The 18720-nt window shown below is 40.2% G+C and overlaps 1 protein-coding gene across 8 annotated transcripts in view; it reads left to right on the top strand.

Moving 5' to 3' along the window:
* SORCS1 (sortilin related VPS10 domain containing receptor 1) overlaps positions 1 to 18720 on the top strand; it is a 424966-nt gene that overhangs the window by 264486 nt on the left and 141760 nt on the right. For all 8 annotated transcript variants that reach the window (XM_083441628.1, XM_083441634.1, XM_083441632.1 and 5 more), the window contains exons 6-9: positions 1260 to 1324; positions 7808 to 7926; positions 10096 to 10185; positions 18277 to 18456. In XM_083441628.1, the coding sequence (XP_083297754.1) occupies positions 1260 to 1324; positions 7808 to 7926; positions 10096 to 10185; positions 18277 to 18456 (454 nt within the window). The remainder of the gene's footprint in view (positions 1 to 1259; positions 1325 to 7807; positions 7927 to 10095; positions 10186 to 18276; positions 18457 to 18720) is intronic.

Raw genomic sequence — 18720 nt, 5'->3', positions numbered from 1 at the left:
CATTTTTTATTCACTTAAATCTAGTAAGAAATAATGATCAGTATTTGTTCTTCCGCATGAATTGCTGCTGATGGGTTAGGGTCTTCCAGACGTATTTGTTGAACAAAATTAAGTAATTGAATGGATCAAGTATTTTCTTTTAACCACAATTTAGATTTTGCTCAATTACCAATGAACTTCAGAAATGAATCTGTCTTCTCTACTAAGAACAAAACGTCCTGAAAATTCAGAGCATCCTTGCCTAGTTTAAATCCTTGTTTTTCTCCGAGAATTTAGTCACTGGTGACATTTTCAACAAGTCTTTCTTACCTACGAAAAAGAAGGAGAGTTCCCTGGGAGGAGGGATTGATCGTTAAACCACTCCCAGAACTGTAGATCTCTGAGGGGAATAGGGGTTTCCTAACAACTCTCAGCTCCTTGAATTCTTGGGGAGGGGGGTACTATGGCTGTTAAAATAGGTACCATAGTGCTTCACCTGTATGGTGTGAATATGGCCCTAGAATGTTCAGAACTAAGATTGACACACTGAAATCAAAGCAGAGATTAAGGGTATCTCCAGATTGTCAGTAGCTTGTGGAAGTGATTCAAGAACATAGGAGAACTTTATGGTCATAGCAACACCATACATTTAAAGCACTCGTACCACTTTAATGATTATGGCTTTTCCCAAGGAAACCTCAGAAATGTAGTTTCCTTGTTACAAAGCTGTACAAGCCTCTGGCCACCCAATGATGTTGGACTCCAGCTGGCATGGCCAGTAGCCAGGGATGATGGGAGTTGTAGTCTAGCAACTTCTGGAAGTCCCCCACCACCACCACAACAGATGCTGCTCCCTGGCACTTGGATTCAGCTCATTTAGCATCCAGATATGAGCCATAAATAATATGTGACATTGTGCAAATGGCCACAAAGCTTCTTTTAGAGAATTGCCTAAAAGCAGATCTATAAGAACCCATTTAAATGTATCTAACAAAGCATTTTTTCCCCATTCGCATATTATGCTGAGTGTATTATATTTTGGTATTGCTGATCCTATGAGCAAATAAGTATATTTTCTTTTCTAGTTGTTCCTGAATCTCACATTCATTTCATAAGAGAAATAATAACTGCATGAAAATTAAGGGGGAATTTGTTTTCTAAACAAATTATAAATTATTTCTCATCAAACATTTAAGCTATGCAAATAGACACAATGTTGTATGAAATGTTCCATATAACTCAGCATACAAATACTATAGTTTTAATTTCTCCTTTTTCAGGTCTAGGATGGGTACTACTAAAGAGCCAGACATAGTCCATTTGGAGTCAAAGACAGTGGATGGCCGTAAGTTCTTTTGCTTCTTCATAGTCATTTTATTGCAAGTGTAAATACTTGGTCATGGAAAGAGCATCCAGATGTAGGATATCATCAGAGAGATCTAGCAGCAGCAGCACATTACTGTCTGGTTTGGTGCTGCAGAAGCCATTCTCAAGTAGCTTGCAATTCATAAGGATATTCTGCAGCTAAATACAGTTTATACAGAAATAGAAAAGATTTGTAAGTCATGTAGGATCTGCAAGAGGAAAGCATAAAAATGAAACAACAAGCATAAAATGTTTTTCTTCTTATGGCCTGCTTCATTTGATCAGCCCTTTTTTAGGGATGCTGTGGAAGTGTGTAATATTTGAAGTTTGAATCTTGGCTTCTTTCCTCCACAAAATGGCTCACAAACTTTGGAATCATTTCAGAATGATAGCATTCCCTTCTCTCTGCAGTTGTCCCTGAGCTGAGGAGAGAGACACAGAGATGTTTCAGTTGGTTTTGCTTCTGAAAGTCCCTCTTTTCCATTTCTGCCATCTTCTTGAATACCTGTAAACTGCATACCAGTATGTTTTAGTGATTTCAATGTTTGGTTTTATTATTGTTCTTTTTATGTATTTTATATGTAGCCACAACGTTTTCACACCAGACTGGGATTGTTTTGATAATGAGCTGCCAATAAATGAAACAAACAAATTAACAAACATGCCATTGAACTCAGCCAGAATATACTAGCTTTTACACAGGATCAGGCTGCTACTCAGATTTTGGAGGTTTCGTGCTCTCTCACCTATGGATAGCTTCTACGTAAAAGGCAGAATCCCAAGAAATTATCACTGAGGTAGAACTGAGGTAGATGGGAAGGAACATAATTAAGATTGATTAAGATTGATTGTACTATGTGCAATAGTATACAGTAAAATAAGTAACATATTATGCTTTGTTGTATTTAATTTTGTTGTATGAAGGCCTGTGTTTCTTGTGGTGAAGGCTGGTATAAAAATACCTTAACAGATGCATTCCATTTTGACAGAGTTGCAGCGGAAGGGTCAATGAACAATTACTGAGAATAAAATTAGACCCATGATGCCAAATAGTTAATAAGTATATCCAGTTCAGTTTTAAAAAGAAGTGGAGTAAATAGTTTGCGTAGCATATATTTATGGCATCCAGTATCAGTTTAAATAACATTCAGCATTAATTGCTGCAATGTATAAATTTAATCCCACCATTAACACTTTTGCAAAGTCCTGAAGGGTTTTTGATCAACTGTACACTTTGAAAGTAAATAACTAAAATCCATATTTATATTTAATAGTTTCTCTTGAAGTCTGAAAGCCCATTTTAACTAAAAGTAAATAAATGAGTGTGGAAGAAGTGTCAATTTCTGCATTTTCCATTGAATGACTCTCATGTGAAGCTTATCTCAGGCTTTCATTTTGTATCCCATGGGTATCACAGCAAGCTTGCAGTAAGCTTAAAACTGAACCAGAAAAGAGTTTTAGAACGGAAGAATGAAGGGGGAGTTTTGCCTCTTTGAGGTCACCCCAAATACAGATGCTTTGGGGGTTAATATGGTGGAGTCTTTGCCACTAAATGCCTAGAGGGAAGATAATGGACAGTAAATTGTTTAAATTGTGGGCTACCGTCTCATTAATTTAACTATCTGATATGCAGCATCTTAAATAGTTAAAGTCAACCTTCCCAAACTCAGCACATGCATACTTACTACCAAGGTGAAAGCGCAGAACTGTGATTCCTAGCATTCATCCTGGCTCTGAGCACTGGATTGGTATTATGGTTCATCTTTGTTCATCACAATCCATGTATTTGAAATATGTTTTAGGAGGCTCTATCAAAACAATCTGTCCCTGAGCTAACAAAAAGAAAAGAGTCAATGAGACTCTTGGTGATGGATCTGAACTCTAGGTCCCCTGGACTAGTAAAGCATGAGAGGTTATTTTGGGCAAATACCACTCAAATGTCTCAGGCTTATCACCGATGCTCTCTGCATATCTCTACTCCTCAAACCCACTCTGAACCTGTGAGTTGTACTTATTTATATAGTGAATGCCTTTTATGAAATGAAGCTAAGTCTTAGCCCAGAACATAGTAGAATGGATTTTTTCCCCAAAAAATGGTTGGGCTCCACTACCGATGTGCTCATCTTGCCTTGCAAAAGCAGGGCATGTGGTTTGGGGTGGAACCTGAGGGAAGCTGCTTAAAACAGATGAGGTCATTGCTCTCGAAACAGTGAGAGAGGTGCTTGACCACATCTGATTGTGCTGTCAATACAAGGCACCGGTCAGCCTCATCCAAGTGCTCACCCTTCTAACGTGCAGAGGCAAATCTACACATTAAGTAGTAGACTAGGTTGACAGAGAAATGCTGCTCCATAATGACAGGGCAGTTAACATATGGCCTCTGTAGAGCTTTATCTGATGTGCCATATTTTGATGTGTATTATGATATCCTTGGAATGAAGCCTTTACAGATATTAGGAACTTGGGAATCATATACTGCGTACAGATCATATTAAGGTAAGGATCATCTGCTCAAGAATCTTTGTTCCTTATGCATATCATCAAAGAGGTAGATCACCAGGCACATCAAACGTGCTTTTATAACCAGCCTACACATAGCCTTTACTGGCCACAATGGTAAAGGCACATATTTAGATTGGCTGTGTGAGTCATAATTGCTGTAGTTAAAAACATGTCCAGATTTGCTTCAATCAGTTTATTCTTTAAGTATTCACCAATGGAAGGTGATTACTCCAGCTCTACAGTTTGACTGAATTTGGGAGAGAGAAGCTTCCCATCCACCACGATCCAGCACAAATGACTTGCAAGTAAATTTCACCAAATCAATGGATATGTATCACATTTCTTGTGTTAAAACAACCTGTTTCTAGATGGTTATAAAAACAAAGGGACAAACAGCTGGCTATTCAGTCCATGCAGACCAGAGCCAGTGTGGCAATTCTTAATCTCTTTTTGCTAGTCGAGATCTGGTATATTTCCAGTGTTAGCGTAACAATTGAAACAGCAGCTGTTGTTGGGTATATGAGTGCTGAAAATGAGAAGCATAACATCCCAATTACTAGTGGGAGGCAGAACATCTGTGCCAGAAAAGGAATGAAATTAATTCCAAAGCTTAGCAATGGGATATATTAATTGACATGAATTAACTGTAAGTGATGAGGTGCTTCCTGTGCAACTGGGTAAATAAAAAGTCCTCATGGATTGCATACCAAGAGAGTACCTGTTGTTGAATTGTGTCTCAATGAACACTACTACCCTAGCTCAAGAGGAAATAATTATTGAAAAAGAGCTGTAAAAATGCAATATATAAAAATCCTTGTAGTGAGTCCTTTTCTTCTTTTTCTTCTTCTTTGTTGTCTCACTTTCCTCATTGTGATAGTCATGAACTTAAATAGCACTGAAAGGACAACAGACAAAGTCATGGAAGATAAGGCTGTCCATGGTTGTCTTCGAGTCATAATGGTTGTATGCCACCCCTGGAAACAGACAAACTTTGGGCTAAACTTTCTTTAGCCCAAATATCACTTGCAACCTTGGCCACCCCTGCCAGCAGCAGATGTGACTAAGACTGGTTGTGACAAAGTCATTTACAGAATACAGTCGCCCTCTCCAGCTAATCTGCACAGATTAACAGAGAATTGAGATGTTCAACCTCCATGCTCAGCAAATGTTCAATCTGATGACAGCAGAGGGGGGCAATTTGCATCCCCACCAGACTGCTGGGCAGGGGAGAGAGTTTTAAAGTTCTCCAGCCACCAAAGTGCTATGTCTACTTTCCTTTTCACCATGGCCATAATTGATAGGAATTGGCATGGTGAGAGGAATGGGATAAGACAGGGGTCAGCAAACTTTTTCAGCAGGGGGCTGGTCCACTGTCCCTCAGATCTTTTGGGGGGAGCAGACTGTATTTTGAAGAAAAAAAAATATGAACGAATTCCTATGCCCCACAAATAACCCAGAGATGCATTTTAAATAAAAGGACCCGACCCCCAGGCCTTAGTTTGCCTACCCATGGGATAAGAGAAAGCCAGATCAGACACTAAAGCTGTGGGTTAGCCATCCTTGAACTAAAGTGTTATTATCTGATTTGGCAGAACTTTCTTATATTTTTATGTCTTTTACAAAAACAGCATATTTGAGACCAAATGCAATAGAGGCTGCAGTTATGTGCACAAATATCTCAGTGAACATACATTAAGATGCACTGTGCATGAGTGTGCTCTGTGCCTCATAATGTATGAGACAGACACATTTGATTTCATGGTCACTATGTATTCAGACAGCCAGGAACCAGGGCAGCTTGAGGCTCCCATCAGCATATTCACATGAGATACAGTATATGCATAGCAAGGTATGTATGTGTGTATTTCCCACATTCAGGTAATATAGCAGCTAAATATAATATGGAGCATTCCTTGGTTTGAAACCAACATATGGAAATTTGGGGAAGTGGGGGATGCTAGAAATACAGTGGAATAGAGTGTTTTTATTCCCAAAATGTCATGCCGTGATCAATCTCTTAACGTGGGAAAGAGTTCAGTGAACTGAGGCTATGGACGAGTACAGATGGATGAAGTTGTCATTTTTAGTTTCTCCCAGTTTCTCATTTTTCCAATCTGAAATTCAGTTTTTCCACTTTGAGTTCAGATTTTCCCTAATACACATTATTGTATGTGATTTTACTTCATATACATGTATTGGAAAGCAATTTTGCCCAATGTGATGCATTTTTATATGTTAGTTTCACTAGTACATGTGTTTTTAGGCACATGGTTCCCTTATAAATGCTCTTTTATATATATTATATGGTTAGCAAACTGCATCACAAATTTCAGAGAAGTGCGAATTTCAAATGTTTGTTGCATTTCTGTTTACAGACTGTTTGGGGAAGTTCAAATTAGATAGGTTTGCATTCATATGCAAACCAAACTAAAACTTTGTTTCCATCCCTGAGGCGCTAATGAGTTATTGCTATTAATTTTTATACACAAAGGGAGCTAAACACTGTGGTTTAGAATGCTACTTTGTCCCTGTGGTGATTATGCAGTTTTCAAGGGAGAAAATAATGAAGCAGAGGGACTTATTGTTTACATAATCAGCTGCCCATTGTTGCAGAGGGGAAAGACAGTGTTTTCAAAACTCATTTCCTCTTCCGTTTTCTTTCCCATCACCATTTTCTTTCCTTCAAGTAAACGTAGACTGCCATCAAGATACAGCACTCAGGAATTCACTGTGATGTTCTAACTATAAGCGTGTAGCTGTATTCCCTTGCTCAGTCATTCATGTTCCTCACTGTTGATATTGGATATGACTGTACTAATTCTTTCCTTTCAAGTACTAGCAGTTGTACATGTTTTCTTTCTGAAAGAGGCTTGAGGGTCTGCTGCCTTGCATGTATTTCCTAAGTGAGTCCTGTGTTTCTTGAAACTATTTTTAGATACCTTTTAAAACAATTTAATAAAAGTTCCTAGCTGTTTTCTTTTGCCAACTAAAACAGAAGTAGTAGGAATGGGGAATGCAGATTTAGAAAGAATGGCTATACTTTATATAGAAATGCTGCACAGTACATTGTGAGGAAGACTGTGAACAGGTGACCTCTGTGACTTCTCAGTCTGCTCTCCAGGTGCTAACTGTCTAAGACCACATCTTAGGATTCTTTATCTTTAAACTGCACTTGAGCCAGCCATCCCTTTAAATCGAGGATGCCTGCTAGTCACCCTACTCAGTTGCTTCTTGCAGTATGGAAGAGTAGAGGACAACTGTGAGATGGATGGTTGTGTAGGCTTAATTCTATAAAGGGGTTGCATGTACACGGGAAGAACATGCATCCACTTTCAAAGTCATCCACACAAGAATACCTACTTTTCTTTGCCATGGAGAAAAGCACTGGAAATGTTGGGCCTAAATCAGGCTATCATGGTCACTAGTAGCTCCACCATATACCTCTGTTCCCTACCAAACCCTTAGAGTTGGCTTGACAAGGAAGGAAAACCTCCAGAAACATGTTTATAGAATTTTAAGGTGCATTTGGACTTCCCTTCTTTGGCAAAACAACTTAATAATTTTGATAGAAACTAGAATGAGTTCAGTGACTGTGAAATATCTTTAGAGTAGGGAAGGGCTGCAGGGAGAACAATTATAGAGATTCCAGTTTCCTGCACAGGCTGTTCTGACCACACTGTTTCAGTTTTTTCTCTTTTCTTTTTCCAGTATCTCTTCCATGTCTAGCAAAGTCACCCTGGCTATCCAGACTTTCCATCACCACCAGTTAGAAGTAGGCTAACAGTGGCAAGTGAGGAGGGAGCAATTCATTCCTTTACTTCTATTTTCTGAACTACATTGACGAATCTTAGTTAAGAGCATCAATTTATTGCAAGGATGAAAGCATATTTGAAACATATTTCATTGTAAGGTTGAGAGTATTCAGCCGCTAAAGGCATTGTTGTTGTTTTTGTGATTTCAGATGCACAGTACATCACCTGCAGGATGCAGAACTGCTCTGAAGCTATAAGAAGTAAACCTTTTCCAGGATACATTGACTCTGACTCCCTCATTGTCCAGGATGATTATGTGTTTGTTCAGGTTTGAACAGCTTTTCCACTGATTGATTGCAAATCATTTGTCCTCCTTCCTTGAATTTTAATCTCCCTTCCCTCACACTTGCAACAAAACAGATTGCATGAATGCTCCATTTCAGTGCATCGAAGCCAAGCAATGCTCCCATCGGGATGCTAATTGTTTCCTTCTGCCTCTACCTCAAGTACCTTATCAACACGGGGGTCATGAGGGGTTTTGCCTGGAGTGTGCACAATGTGTACCGCAATAATCTTCCTTGCCAATCAGCCAACCTCATATTTTATTCCAAGAGCATCCTTCCATCTCACCAGGTTTTTAAGTTTGTATGCCAGATTCTGATATCACAATTGCAACAGAACAATCAAGTTTTTTTCTATTAGTTTGAGCTCGGAGTGTAAGGGGTAAGGGAGAGAGATGGAAGGGGAGTACTTGAGAGGAGTAATCAGGCATGATTGTCATGCATGGGCTATGATTATTGCGAAAAGGATGAAGATGAGATATATTCAGCTGAGCTGTGTTCCAGGTGAAAGCCAGAGAATATATCTGAACAGTTTCAGGTTTCATTATCCTCCTGCTGCTGTCCATTTCATAACAAAGAGAAAGGAAATAAAACGCAAGCAGAGTGGAGATGTGCTATAAATTATCTGGCTTCCAACTATTTCATGAGGTTCTGAGGTCTCTGATTTCTGACCTGGGATTATACTGGGAGTCGTGGCTGTATTGCCATACTGTCTTACTTGGCTCTCCCAGCTATAAGGGTAAGCTAGAATTTGACTCCCCCGTAGCACCTGCCCACCCAAAGACAGCCCTCCTGTATATTAAAAGACATATACATTGTCTTGCTTTTTCTTCCACAACAAAGTGACATCCATTGTTGCCCATACTGTTAAAAGTGTAAATTACATTGCCTGTTACATAATCAAACAAAAGTACACATTGCATTGCATTGCATTGCATAGTTAAGCCTATTGTGTGGTTTATAAAGGCCAAACTGTTAAGCTTAGACTAAGCTGATATTCAGTGCTTTTTCTAGAAAAATAGGTGCCGGTAATCACAATGAAGTTGTTAAAGTAAGTGCCACACATTTTAAAAACAAAAAGAGGTGCCGGTACTGAATACCCTTTAGTACACCTGTGGGGAAAAACAACCCACTACTGATACTATTTAATATGGCAGTCATCACCCTTGTTGTTAATGTATGATGATGACCATTCATTTTTACTCATGTTACTCAGTGTAAGCTACTGAGTGTCACTTTTGTTTTGTCCTAAACCAATTTTGAGTGGACGGTCTGTTTCATTGGCTTAGTTCAGGGGTCAGCAAACATTTTCAGCAGGGGACCAGTCCACTGTCCCTCAGATCGTGTGGGGGGCTGGACTATATTTTGGAGGGGGGAAATGAACGAATTCCTATGCCCCACAAATAACCCAGAGATGCATTCTAAATAAAAGCACACATTCTACTCATGTAAAAACACACTGATTCCTGGACCGTCCGTGGGCTGGATTTAAAAGGCGATTGGGCCGGAACCTGCCCCCAGGCCTTAGTTTACCTACCCATGGCTTAGTTGCAGCTAGCTTTCCTTTGTAGTTTAGAAGAAATTAATTTTCATTCATTCCAGGTGTTGAAAACACAGATTGCTTTGAAACATGTAACAATAAGTGTTAAGCACTCTGCAAAATTCAGAGCACTTAGGTACACTTGAGACAGCTGACCAAAACTTTCAATCTGGTCTTGGGTTTGAAGGGGGTGGGGAGTTTTCCCAAAGTTGACACAAACATAAAAGGTTGTGTCATTATACTCTCAAGTCCTGATTGTTAGAAACTAAGAACAACTACCACTGACACGAGGATTACAAATGCTGCATGCTCAAATGAGGATTCAGAAGGCTGCTTCTAGGCACTTATATTTGCAGCTTTTCCTGTGCCCTTTTGTCTTTCTGTACAAGCAATCTGAATAGGTTAGGCCACTTAACGCTGTCAGTTTTCACTGCTGACAATCTGAATGATGCCTATTTTGTCTCCTGCTGTAACTGCAGTCCCATTTTTGAGCTGTCACTGCCGCAATTGCATTCCCCTTTCCAGCTTGCCTATTATTTTCTCCCTGCCTTTGGAAAAATGAAACAGTGATGATAATAACCTTGATAATAAAAGAAAACTATGTTATATGTTGCAGCTGACATCAGGAGGCCGGCCTCATTACTACGTGTCCTATCGGAGAAATGCATTTGCGCAGATGAGGCTTCCTAAGTATGCTTTGCCAAAGGTAAACTCTTATGCTCAGGATATTCATGCATGCGCTTTCAGTTCATGGTTTGACCAGCAGACTAGCGTTACTGCTTTTCAGCAGCAACTTCAGAATTGGTTTAATTTGCACGCAGACCTGATTCCTACTAAAGAAAATATCCAAGCAGGGGGAAAAACAACCCCATCCATTAAGGTCAATATTACAGCTAGCCAAGGACATCCATTCAAAATGCAGATTGACTTTTGAGTTGGTGGAAATTACTAATTAGGGTTTCATTTTAATCATTACTGACATCTGTGGTTTTCTCTTAAAATGTTTTTCCTTTTTCTTTGTGCTAGTAGCTCCCACATTTTGCTTTATTAATGTAACTTAATGGGGATTAAAGAACAAAGCGCCTTTGTGTGTTGGCTTCACATCTTCCCTAATTAGGAACAATGAAGCAGTGGAACCTAAAAGGATATCACAGCCTTCTGGAGCTAAAACTTGTAGAAAGCCCATGTAAAATATGTCAGTCAGGAGGAAGCAAATGTCACCTAGAACTTGATTTTAAACCACTACACAATCAAAACTCGAGGGACAGGGAAATTATTAAGGACTGCTGTCCTTCATACAAACCAATTTGTTCCACTATGTCACAAATTGGAAATATGGTCTATGAAATTCCTTGCCAGCTTTTCAGTATGCAATGGTTCGTGGTCTCTTTGTTTAGGAAATGACACTGAGACATCTCCCTATGGAAATCTCAGCACCCTTGGCTCTCACTTTTATTTATTTGTTGTTGTTTTTTAAATTTGATTTCTTACCTTTCCTTCAGCTTAAGGCTTGGGAACATGAGGTTTCAAATAACCATTCAGCCACAAACACACTGGGATACCTTTGGCCAATTACTGTCTCCTGGCTTAATGTACTGCACAGTGTTGATGTGAGGACAGAGGAGAACCATGTATAATATAACACTTTGAACTCCGTGGAGGAAAGGCAAAATACACATGTAATAAGTACCGTAAATAATGGTGTTTTGCAATATAATGTAATTTGTTTTAATTGATTATTTTATTTTAGATTATTTTAACTAATACTGCATTTTTAAATTGTTGTAACTGCCCTCCCCAGGAAACCTCATGATGAGGTGTGGGTAAGAAATATAATAACAACAACAAGCAACACACCAGGGGCCTCAAACTGGGGACTTTGGCAGCCCAGAGACTTTATTCCCAGTGCCAGTTGCTGCAGATTTTACTTACCCACCTCCTTACCACACCTGACAACCACGTCCATCTTAAAACTATGTTATCTGTCTCTAGCTCTTGGTCCCATATCTGCCTGTTGGCCTATTGGTCTATGCCATTTGTTTCTGACCCCAGTGGGCCCTGATATCAAACATATAAGCAAAAAAGCAGGTCAGTTATGCAGGCATTGCAAAATCTAAATGTTGATAGAGGGAGCGTATGGAAGGGGATGATATCAATTCAAGTATAAGAGGAATATTTTGTACTAAAGCAGTTGCATAGACTTGCACATAGTTTGACTAGCGATGGGGACCATGGATTATTGCTAATTACTGTCTTTACTTACCCTTTTAAGTGACTTTATGAAGGGTTAAAAGATGTACAGTTCTTTTTGTGGAGAAATTGCCTATTAAACACAATATGCAAAAATGCTGATGAATTTTCATGAGGACTTTAAATAATAATAATAATAATAATAATAATAATAATAAGTAACTTGGTGTGGAAATGTGGAGAACTGAACTTAAGAAGAGTGCTGGGGTTGGGGTGGGGACTGAGAGAAACCAAAATTGGCAGATTCACCCATCCCAGCTAGCTATACAGCCAGATATATTTGTGGAGAACAGGCAGAAAAGTTGGAAGTAGCAATGAACACCTTTCCTGTATATGCTGTGAGTGTGTTCCTTCTTAAGGATTCCCCTTGGGTTTCTAGCTGGATTCATGTTTTTAGGATTTATCCTGTTATTGGACAGAGCATATATATTAGCTTCTCCCATTCCTTGTAGAAATTGTTCATATTAAATAGTTCCCAAGCAGCTTCCACTGATTTCGGATGTCAGTTGCCTTAACAAGCCCCAAGAGGCCTTCCTGTCACCCAGCACAAGACGCAGATGTTGTTGAATCCATCGACAGGGTGATATTTAAGGCAACAAGGTGCTTCATTACAATCTCACAATATCTTCAAAGGGTGAACATCTAAATCTGTATGCACAGAGCTACAGTGGTAAAGGCATGTTGAGGATGCTGTTATCAAAGCAGGTGGCTGCCTTTATTAAAAATGAACAAAGCGCAGCACAGTCAAAAGGAAATGAAACAAGCAAGGTCCTTTATGACTAGAGAGACTTTAATCTCTTTCAGCTCAATTACTCTGCCCAAATAAAATCAATGGCGTGTAAAGCTTTTCTTAGAGACCACAGTAGCTTGTGGAATTTTGGTACCCAGACAAAGTGGCTTGATCACTAGATTCCCCACCTTGATGTTTCTGCTGCTTTGGCTGAAAATAAATGGTAAAATCATGTGCCTCTGATGCAGCGATAGTGAGAATGATTCATATTAAACATAGAAGAGACCTGCAAATTTCATAGAAGAGGAACAGTTTATCAGTTTGGCGCAACTGTAGATGGCTTTGCACTATTGTTACTCTTTTTGTGCTAGTGATTTTGAATCAGTTGTGATCAGCATAATGACTGGTATATTTGGTTTCCAGCATATTGCTTTGTGAGTGTTTCTATCACCTCCACAAACACTGTGCCTACCGGACAAAGCACGTATCTGGAATTTCTCTAGGGACATAGATCAGACAAATTAATTTACTATCAGACCATTGTTGTGGCAAATAATACAAATGGCCCAGGCATAATTCAACCAAACATTAAAAGATAGAACAAAATTAATCCAGCAGGTCTGTACATGGACCAACTCTAGTGGTCCATCATTACAGCAGTCAACTGTGTTATTTGCAAAACATTCTCTACCTGCAGCATTTTGTTAAAGCTGCTTTATAATTACTGTATGCTTCTGTCGCCAAGTATGCATATTTATATTGAATTTTAGAGATACAAAATGAGTGGATGGAAAATAGATTGATGGAAGATATAAGGTATTTAGGTCAACTCCAAGCTCTAATTTTAATGTCTGGGGTGAAACTCTTCTCATAAATTTTGATGGACGTTAATAGGCACAAAAGTGTTTGCCAGTGATTACAATGCCTTAGGCATGGAAATTTCCTTTGCCAGGGTCTGGGCTGGCCCAATTTTATGGATATGTGTTGTTGACTATTTCATTAGAAACTGGGGCTGGGAGGATAACATCTGGATATTCTTGCCATGAATAGGTGCCTCTCTTAAGATCTGTGTTAACCAGCAGCAGTTTTCCTGATGGGGCAGAGATGCAGCATCCTGCCACTTACCAGGAGGGATGAGTCTGTGGTGAGGACCAGCTGTGCAGACACACAGTGAAGCCCAATCCGGCACTCTCACCAGTGCCTTTGCACAGTCCAGACCTCGCTGCCACCTCTTCCCTCCTCCATCCAATGAGCAGCAGCAACACTGCTCTCTGGAGGCTATTGCTGTGGCTCTGCCCCACCAGGCCAGCAACATCTGACCTTAAATGTGGCCATTTTACCTTGCTGTGTCCTGAGTGCTAAGTCTCAGCTTAGTCCACTGCCTCAGACAGAAAACAGATTCTAGGAGTATTGGGCAGACCCTTAAAAAGGTTGTGAGACTCATCCTCTAGATAAGATAAGCCTTTGCTCTCTGTATCTCCTCTCCTTCTCCTTTCCTCTGCTTTTGTTTCCCTTCCCATTTCTTATAGTACTGTACTTCTTAGATTAGTCTTTTTGTTCTTTTTAACACAGCCATTGTGAAGTGCTTTGGGGTTCTTAAAGGCACTTAGTAGATTGTTGCTGTTGCTGTTCTTTATGGCTGGTTGTAAGGCAATGAGCCTGCCTCTTTTCCCAGTGCTTATATAACATTCGGCACTCCAGCCTGGTGAAAGGAAGATAGATTAACCAATGGAATCTATTATTCTCTTCTTCTTCTACATAGAGAGATATATATCTTATGCACATTGATTAAGCACACTTATTAGTGCAGTGTGTGAAATGTTTGCACCCTCACAAGCTATTTCTTAGGGAAAGTGGTGTCCAGCTTTTCTAATCTCAGAGAAGCCTTCCAGCTGCTGTGAAACTCCTGCATGTTTCAGAGGGCTGTGGAATGCAATCAGATTGTACTGGGTGGTCAACAGTGTGGTCAACATTCCCCCAAAGCTACAATTTTTAGGGGAGGGATAATTGTAGACAGGTAATTTCTCCATCATTACCTTTCATACTGTGAATTCATGAACACCTCAAAACTGCAGTTTAAAACAGAAAATGTAGCCGTTCATCTATAGCTGATAAGAAAAATTGGATTTCATTGATAGCTTGTTTTTTTAAAGGATAGAAGTGATGCATGATTCTGTGCATTGTTTACAGAGCCACCAACCAGATATAATTGCTCTACCTAGGTAGCAATGTGATGAATTGAGATTGAGTACATTCTAAATGAATCTACCATAATATACAATTTCACTCCTAATACCTGTCTTTCTCTACTGTCATTCAAGCATGTTTATCCTTGTTGGGTAGTTCTGCATTTTCAGTCTCCAGCCTATGCCCCATCTCATCTTTCTGAACTTTGCTATCCCTCCAGATCATTTTTATAGTCCCGGGTTCTGTGATGGTGGAAAGACTCTGTGCTCCTCATTCATTTTTAATCATTGAGCTAGCAGGTCAACAGGACCTAACAGTCTATAGAGCGGGGAGGGAAACCCACCAATGCACGCTATAAATTAGCTGACAGCATCTTCAGTCAAGATAAAAAATCAGATATTGCATTTATGCCATTAAATCTGCCAAAAGGCCAAGATCCCCTGGTCAGCTGAGAAAAGGGCACTCGCAGCATCTTGGCAATTCTGAAAGCATTGACCTTTAGCCCTTCACATTCACCCAAACAAAGTCATGTGCATAATGCCGTTCTTTCCCTGTAAAGACATAAGGTATAAAGGCCAGACAGATGGACTGCATCTTAATGCTGACTATCCTGCAGTGATGCAGACTGGGGAATTCTGAAGGCTGGTGTTTTGATGCTTTTGTAGGCAGATGTATGGGAAAGGTGTCACGGCCAGTGTCAGGGGGCATTCACTAATTGGAAGACAGCATTCCCTCCTGTTCTTTCTAAAGGCAAGAGGTGTCTTTATTTCCCATGGAAAAGGATGGTGGTGGTACAACTTCCCTCTCCATCCCCCTGTATTTAGCTTCTCTTTGTCAGCAGGAAGATTGTTTCATGGTATGATTTACCCAGTAGAAATAACAGGCGAATTACTGTGTCTGACACAAAGAAGAAGGGACGCATTATGTGGTGCATCTGAGTGGTATTTGTTGCACACGACAAGTTTGCTGACAATTCCTCAGTCTGGCAATATATAGACTGAATAAAGAAGGGAGGGGGGAATGGCGGGGTGGGGAACCACAATGTTTACTCAAAGCAACCAAGAATACAAAATATCTCCGGTCTGAATACAGAGTGGAAGAAGCTGCCTGGTTATCTGCAAGTTATGAATACTGAACTGGCATACCTAGGAGGCTCTCTCCTCGTGCATTTGTCATTCCATTCTCCAAACCCTGTGTTAGCAGATGACTATTTTAAAAATGTCAGGTTGGCTATTCCTAAACCAGGCAATGGCATGTGATCAGTCCAAGCTGGAATTTGAATGGCAGGCTGCCAATGAAATCTGGATAATGGAGGCAAAAGTCTAGAAGGAGATTTCTAACAAGAGGCACCTGCTTAATAGCTGTGCCCTCTGGCCACAAAGCTCTGCACCGTTAATCCTATAGTTGGGAGGGCTGACTGGGTTTAACCAATTGCAGTATCCGATAGAAGTTTGGATGTCAGTAAATGTAGATAAAGAGCTTTGTGGCAACTAGTTCAATGATACAAGTCTTATTTTCTCTTTTTCCTTTAAGTTTTCCATGGAAAGATTTTTATTTCTGGATTTTTAGTCATTGTTTATTTGTTAACATTTTAGCTGCTAGAAAAATAGGTTAAGGTCATCTGTGTTAAAAATGCAGATACGTATTAATTAGACACCGAGGACAGACGTATATGTCTTGGAACAGCAAAATGCTAATGTAGCATTAGTTTGGGGGGCTTTCCTGCAAAAATCTTTATGAGGTACAATTGTACAAGAAATTAAAGACATTGCTGTGCAAGTATCCGCATAACCAATAGGGGACTGAAGCAGCACAACAGTTAATCTGATCTGCACATTTTATTTTAACAGCAAACACAATTTTTTTAAAAGGAGCTTAGAAAGTCAGACATTTAAAGAATTCTCAAGTACATTTAATATGCTGTTCAACACTGCTGGATTTACAGATTTCACAATTACTTGGTCATGTGCAACCCAGTCCTGTACATGCTTACTCATAAGGAAGCATCATTGTGTCCAGTCTGCAAGTGGATGCTAGAATGCAACCTCATTGTTGGAATCATCTTCATCCCCACTGTTTTAATTCACCTGGAATGGTGCAGAGATCCCTTTTCCCTACATATCTAGGTTTGAGTATGGTATAAGCACATGATTACATGACTGCCTATGTAGCATTGCTCAAACTGTGGGCCAGGGACCACCAACCAGGCCTCAGTGTTGCAGCCTGCCCCCTAGTAGTGCAGTAACCTTTAGGTTTAACTTACTCTAGAGGCAGCAGCTCCCCACACATGCACACTACATAGGCATGCCTAGGAGCAGGAGTTAGTTAGCAAGTGAAGCTAATAGCATACAAAGTTGGACGAGGGGAAAGGAAAGGAAAGGAAAGAGCAGATATGAGCAATGTGGCTGACTGAGTGTGAGGGAAGAGAGAGATTGATAAGGAGGGAAGCAAAAGGGTTACATAGACTGAGGGAGAGGAAAATCAGAAGCCTTTGGGACTACTGTAGAGTCTTCTGGCTCTTCCATGTCACATGTGTGTATCCCTACACCCTGCTCATCCTTTATTCCTGCTCAGTCTCTTGCTGAGGCGTGAAGCTTCTCTTCCCTCTACTGAGGCAGAACTGCTGGTGGGGACATTGAAGGAAATACAATGGGGGTGGGGCTGGGGGTGGAGATACAAAGTCAATATTTTTTAAGTTGTATTAATAATATCAGAACAGAGAAGAAGGTTGTAAAAGAGGGAAGCCATTTTAGGATGAAATGAATGTAAAAGGCACCAAGAGGAGGGATGGAGGAAATTGGCAGTTTGGAGGTAGGGCTAGGTTTGAAATTATATATGAAAGGAAAATGAGAAGCAGGGGGGGGGGAATGATATTAGTAATAATACTGTGAGAGGCATGCAGGTGTAGGGTGTCTAATTTTTGATGACTTCTACCCTCTAGATCCTCTGAATCAGCAAATTCTGCCTAAACTAGGGAGGGTGAGTTAGACTATCTCCAGAAAGAATGCATCCTATTAACTTGAAGAAAGCTGAAGTATATAACTTATCTCCTCTGGGAAATCACTGTGGCAAAGATTTTAGCAATTTCCCAAAGACCAATTAGGTCCCATCAAGAGAAAATAATGTTCGTAACCTACTGCTGGTTACGGCAGTTGCCACCTCCATGTTGTTGCTGTCTCTGCTCTTGCACCACCATTTTGAGAGTGAACCAGCTCGCGAAAGGACCCTGGACATAGAAAGTTTGAGAATCCCTAACCTATGGCATTTCCTTTACCATAATGAACAGTGGTTCCTAATTGTAGAATTTTCTCACACTGTTGAAGGACAGAAAGGAATTAGTATTCTACGTTTCTTTTAATACACTCATCCTCCATTGCTACTGTACAATACCATCACCAGTGTAAATGTTCACTTAATGTGTCCTCAATTCATTATTACTGTGCATATATCTGAAGAAGAGAGAATGTGTAAAATATGCATGTGCACATGCAAGTAGATTAACTTTGGTTTCTGATTAGACTTCATAATGAATCTCTGCCTTCCTCCACGAGGCTTACCCTGCCTTGCCCTTGGAGCAGAGACAAGTGAGATGCCCGACAATGATGCTTCTCTCTGTGCTTTCTCCCCCAGGACATGCACGTCATCAGCACTGATGAGAATCAGGTGTTTGCTGCAGTCCAGGAATGGAACCAGAATGATACGTATAATCTCTACATCTCTGATACCCGAGGGGTCTACTTCACCCTGGCTTTGGAAAATGTCAAGAGCAGCCGAGACCTGGAGGGCAATGTGATGATAGACCTCTATGAGGTATGTGACGATAGGGCACATTGTCACCTCTAGTTTATGCACAAGCAAAAATCCCCTACTAAGGATGGGATGCCCAGTGTAGCTGAACGTTTCTGTGGGTGCAGAATGTGTTCTCTTTCTGACAAGAGTTGGGTAAATCATATCGCACAATGGCCACATTCATCTCCACTCGTAACTACCTTTCCCAGTGAAGAGGTGCTAAAGAGAAGCAGTATCCTGAGTTTCACCAAGACTTGAGGGTGCACGGTCACAGCTAGGTTCAGG

Source organism: Podarcis tiliguerta (genome assembly GCF_965153285.1).
Source record: "Podarcis tiliguerta genome assembly, chromosome: 5".
NCBI lineage: Eukaryota > Metazoa > Chordata > Lepidosauria > Squamata > Lacertidae > Podarcis > Podarcis tiliguerta.
Note: the sequence above shows the minus strand (reverse complement) of the source record. Positions and strands in the feature narration are given on the sequence as shown.